At 45.9% G+C, this 5774-nt stretch overlaps 1 protein-coding gene across 4 annotated transcripts in view; it reads right to left on the bottom strand.

The window, feature by feature from the left end:
- Magi2 (membrane associated guanylate kinase, WW and PDZ domain containing 2) overlaps positions 1-5774 on the bottom strand; it is a 1267351-nt gene that overhangs the window by 122140 nt on the left and 1139437 nt on the right. For all 4 annotated transcript variants that reach the window (XM_026784667.1, XM_026784668.1, XM_026784669.1 and 1 more), the window contains one exon: positions 4442-4690. In XM_026784667.1, coding sequence (XP_026640468.1) covers positions 4442-4690 — 249 coding nt within the window. The remainder of the gene's footprint in view (positions 1-4441; positions 4691-5774) is intronic.

Genomic DNA, 5774 nt, shown 5'->3' with positions numbered 1-5774 from the left:
ATAAAAATAAAGATTAAAAGTAAAAAGAGAGAAGCTTTTAACATTATTTTCATTTTCTCATTTTTATTAATAATATGACAATGAACATCTTTGCTGTTTGGCTTTGATAGTATATGTCCCCTAAGGTCCATATGCTAAAAGGTTTGCATGCCAGCCTATGCTACTATTGGGCATTGCTTTAAGAGTTGTATCCCAGGGGTTAGAGAGATGGCTCAGTGGTTAAGAATGCTGGCTGCTCTTCCAGAGGTCCTGAGTTCAATTCCCACTACCCACACAGTGGCTCACAACTATCTATAACTGTAGCCCCATGGGATCTGATGCCTTTTTCTGGTGTGTAGACATTCATGAGGATAAAACACCCATATACATAAAATACACAAAGAAATCTAAAAAAAAAAAAAGAGGGTTGGGGCCAACTAGAAGGTCTCTTTCCAGGCCCCAAAACACTGGAACCAATCGCAGTGGGCTAAGATCTCTGAGCAGGAAACATTTTCTAAATTTGTTTTTTTTTTTTAATTTGTGATTTTTCTAAAGATAGTAAGAGGAAGCTAACACACTTGTTCTGTATAGATCTTTAAAATTCTTCCTAAGAATTTGATCTGTAATTGCTTGTTAGTTCATTCTGACTCAGAGTTCTGGTCAAAAACCTACATTTTTTCCCCCTCTCAGATCAGATTTTAAGTCCTGAAAACAGTGTAATACTTCTGATAATGGCACACAGATGCTCAGGCTGCTGTTTAATGTCACTTTAAGTCAAGAAGGAGACGCTTGCACTACAGGTGGAAAGCTTTCAATATCTGTCCAGTTCAGAGTGATGCTCAGCCCCCTGGGGACCAGCCTTGAAGGGAAGACATGTGTTTCTGAGTTCACTACTTCATACAAAGAACATTTCCTCCTTATGTTTTAGGAACTAATTTCTTTTTTTTAAAATACACAGCGTTTTGGTATAGAGCACCACTAAATGTCAGGCAACCAGCAAGCCAGAAACCCCATGTCACAGTTTCCTATCTAGTTAAACATCTCATGTCGCTGGCAATGTTGTCTTGGCTGAAGAAGCATGGAAGGGGGTTTCTCTGTCCCCAGGGAAGGGAAAATTACATCTGGCTTCTTCATCTCTCTTCCCTGCTGTGATGATATTCAGTGGAGACACGATGTTTGCAGAGAGATTTTGGAAGGCATGGCTTTGAGTCGGAAGCTTGATATTTTTCATGGCTCTGTCGTTTAAAGGCCCGGGAAGTCTGGCATAGGAACCTGGAGTTCTCGTGAAGTTCCTGCAGATTCCTCAGTGGCACTGGCTTGGGCACCGCAGCTTTCTCTGCCCTACAGTGGTCTCTCTTGGCCACCCAGCCACCTCCAGCCTGCTCTGGAACCCATGAGAAAGTGACGGAAACAAGCGTTCCTTTATAATCAAGAAGACGGAAGCCAAGGCTAGTTAATAACAGCGCCCGTTTTCTAAACAAGCAGTATGATCGCAGCACCTGAGCCATGAGCCCCTTGCCACTTGCTTGCCTACATGTAATGATCTGCCCATCAAATAAATGCAAAGGGGTTCTTATCCACCAACGAAAAGGTTCCAGGAGCCGCAGGAGATAACACAACGAATTGCTAAGGCTTGTTGGGCTGTGGTAAGACAGGAGAAGAAAATTACCACAAGCCCAGGAAATGGGGGAGCAACTGTGACCCTGAAGTACACAGAACATCACACAGTCTCAGACCCTTGGAGTTCAACGACCTTTGAAACACCGAGCCCAAGGATGGCTCTTTACCATTCACAGAGCACTTAGCCTTTCTCTCTGAAAATAGGGACACAATTTTGACAGAAGCATAAAAGAGCCTCAGCTCCAGAGACCGCTTAGGTGCGTGCTGCAGATGACAACATGCTATAGTATGTATAGTATGTATGTATCACACAACATGCCGTCCGTGTGATAGCTGCCTTTGCCACACAGCACGGGGCCAATCTGCGTTTCAAAATTCTTAAATTGAAAAGAAAGAAATACAATAAGAGGCAGCAACCAGGAGGCTTCCTGTGCTAACAGACTCTATTTCTATACTCGAGGGTGGTGCAAAATCGAACCATCTTGAAGTGGTTCGGAAGTATATTTTTTGAGGTCAGTCTCTACACAGAAAAATGCTCATATTCATTCTAAGCATTAGTACCTGTTCTTTTCCCAGAGCTGCTTAGGCATGGCCCTTATTTGCAGCAGAGAAAGCGCGCGCACACATATCCTAATGCATTTAGAAAGAAAACCGCTGCGCTTTAGATACAGTTGAGACCTAAGCTGCATGCTTAGCATTTTCATGATGGCAGTATACTTTATATTTTTCTCCCGGTCCTCGAGGAATTCTGCCCCAATAAACAATCTGAATGTCTCGAGATAGCTACAAAGGCTCCCTTTGAACATTTCCCCGAGTGTAAGCTGTTGGGAGGCTGTTTGTATAATTCACCACAATCCTCAGTCTTGTGTCCCTTTTAATCTTGGTAAATCCATCGTACTGACAGATTCCTGCTTTGAGTTTATGCTTAAAGACTAGATTTATTTCTGCGACTTATCAGGAAGAAACAGGGAAATGAAACTGTACTTTCAGACATATGTAATTTGTTCTCTGCGCGTATTGGCTGAGATTTAACACCTCTGCGGTTTTCTCCCTTGAATTTGTTGAGGCTCATGCTAAACAGGGCAACCCTCCCTAGCCACGAGCCTTCTGGTGGGCTTCTGATAACATAACCTGACCATAGGAGCTCTTATTAATTCCTGGTAGCTATTTATTTATTTACTTACTTATTTAATTATTGGTATTGCTTGGCATGCTTTTCTACCTCACACAAACTGGAAACCACAATTCCTGAGAATTTTAGGGATAGAGCATGGACAAACTATTATTATTTAAACACTTCTACATTCAGGTGAAATACATCCATAGCATTTTGGGCCAAAGCACTTGAACATAAAAAACAACGTATTTTCCTGTCCTCACTTCTGATTTCTGTTTATTTACGGTCGTGAGCTAAGCCCCGGAACGCTGCTGCAGAGGGGGAGGGGACCCAAGAGACCCTCTACAATGATGACCTCTGTCACCCGTTGTATAGGCTCACAGGACATTAATATTGGAGAATCCACTGACTTTAAATCCATTTCCTGCTACAGCTACTGCCCTGGAGGAGGACCTGAGAATCTCTGCCTTGGGCTGGTTTTAAAAAAGCCTCCCAACTCTGTCCTGTGTTTCCAGTTTTACTTTCTCCCCACTGCCATTTAATTTTATATAAGCATCTTTTTTTTTTTTAAAGATTTATTTATTATGTACACAGTGTTTAGCCTCCATGCCTACATGCCAGAAGAGGGCACCAGATCTCATTACAGATGGTTGTGAGCCACCATGTGGTTGCTGGGAATTGAACTCAGGATTTCCGGAAGAGCAGTCAGTGCTCTTAACCTCTGAGCCATCTCTCCAGCCCCTTATATAAGCATCTTTAAGAAAAAAGGCAGGCCACTCCACAACCTTCCACTAGTGTCCGTTGTAGGAGACTTCTCCAGTGTTTCCCAGCAGACCAGACCCGAGTAATCACACAGAAACTCTATTAATTACAACACTGCTTGGCCTATTAGCTCAGGCTTCTTATTAACTAACTCTCACATTTTAAATGAACCCATTTCTATTAGTCTGTGTATCACCGCAAGGCTGCAGCCTATCGGTAAGGGTCCCGGCGTCTTTCTGCTTCCGTGGCACTCTGACGCCACCTACTCTCTCTCTCTCTTTCAGCCTGGCTATATTCTGCCCTCCCGTAGGTAAAAGCAGCTTTATTCATCCACCAATAAAAGCAAGACATGTACAGAAGGACCTCCCACACCGGTCCACTAACATAGAATGTAAATGGACTTGCTACCGGTGCACAGCAAGCTTGTACCACCTGGGTTTAGCCCACTCCCAAGTGGCATCTCTGCTTATTGTCTCTGGCCTACACTCCGCACAGCCACCCCAGGCTTCTGCGTGTTTCTTCATCCTGAGCTCCTTCTCGTTGGAAGGTTGCTGCCTGAAAATCTCCTCCTAGGTCGTTTCCACCCCTGGCTTATCCTATGAAACAGCGCTCAGAAGAGACATTCCCTCACCCGCCCGTGAAAATGCTATGCGCTTCCTCTCCCAACCACGCTACCACATCTCAGTCTTTTCTATTTTATTTTACTTACATATAAACTAACAGCTTTTACAGTGCTGAGGGTTTGGGGAGCTGTGGTTGTCGTCGTCGCTGAACTTAAGGCGAGTGACAGCAACCTAATCAGTGTTGAGGGTGGCTTACGTTTCTTTGTGCTCTTAGCCTGGGGCGTTTAGGCCACTCTGTATATGCATAGCTCTTCGTTCGTCTAGACTTCTGTTATCCCTCTCACCAGAACAAACAAACGTAAGACCCCCTTATCCGAGCATAGGCCAGCCAGTCACTTACTTATGGTGGTTCCGGACTCAGGTCTGTTGAGGGAGCTGATGATGACAAAGCCGAACCCTTCGTTCTCCTTACGGTGAATGACCACATCGCTGGTCTGCAGGCTGTGCGAGGCAAAGCCTTCAGGCGGCGAGGCATTGCTGCTGGGGGCGGCGTGGTTGCTGTTGGCGTAGGTGGCATAGTCACTGCGTGGAGAGCTGTGGTGGGTGGATACGGAGCCTGGACTCCTCCCGTTCTCCGGGCAGGGCTCCCCTGAAACACATACCAAGGTACATAGGGACTCAGTGGATTCCTCAGAAGGAGCAGGCGCAAAGAGCGATCGGCTGACCTTCCCTCTAGAAATGCAGGGTGTTTGAAGGGCTATAGATCTCTAGTCCGCCAGGGCTTCACGAGCTGTTAGTCTTCACAAAAGTATGGAGACCCCCACCATTAGCCTCTTCCCACCCTATCAGTTCCCCCCCCCAGCCTCCCCCAACTCTTAACCACCTCCATCAGCCTCCCCCAACTCTTTTTTTTAATTGAAAGAAAAAAAAAAGAAATTCCCACCTCCTCCCAGCCTCCCATTTCCCTCCCCCTCCTCCTACTCTACTCCTCCTACCCCCACTCCTCTCCCCCTCCCTCTCCAGTCCGAAGAGCAGTCAGGGTTCCCTGCCCTGTGGAAAGTCCAAGGTCCTCCCCCCTCCATCCAGGTCTAGGAAGGTGAACATCCAAACTGGCTAGGCTCCCACAAAGCCAGAACATGAAGTAGGATCAAAACCAGTGCCATTGTCTTTGGCTTCTCATCAGCCCTCATTGTCCGCCATGTTCAAAGAGTCTGGTTTTATCCCCCAACTCTTAACCACCTCCATCAGCCTCCTCTGAGGTTGCTACTTGCTTTTGTTTTTCTCTTGTTATGACTCCAAGTCCCAGAGACAAGACAACTTTTATATATTAGCCTTTTAGTTGCATAGTAACAGACTAAAGATGATGGGAAAACGAGTAGACAGAATCCCAAATTATCACAGGCATGTGACTCACTGAAAGGATTGATAAAGGGGCTGGGAGGAATGGCTAAGGGGATGAGGTACTTGCTGTGTAATCATGAGGATCTGAGTTGAACCTCCAGAACTCATTTATAGGCAGACGCTAGAGCAGGCTTCTGGGGACAGAGATTGGCGAGTCCCCAGAAGCTCTCTGGCCAGCTGGAGCAGACAACAGCAAACAACGTAGAGAGACCCTGCTGCAAACAACGAGGAAGGTGAGGACAAGCCTGAGGCTGTCCCCTTAACCCTGCAAGTATGTGCCGAGGCACACACACTCCAGCATCACACCGGATACCTGTGAACTCTCGCACGTA

The sequence above is a fragment of the Microtus ochrogaster genome, chromosome 26, assembly GCF_000317375.1.
Source record: "Microtus ochrogaster isolate Prairie Vole_2 chromosome 26, MicOch1.0, whole genome shotgun sequence".
NCBI lineage: Eukaryota > Metazoa > Chordata > Mammalia > Rodentia > Cricetidae > Microtus > Microtus ochrogaster.
Note: the sequence above shows the minus strand (reverse complement) of the source record. Positions and strands in the feature narration are given on the sequence as shown.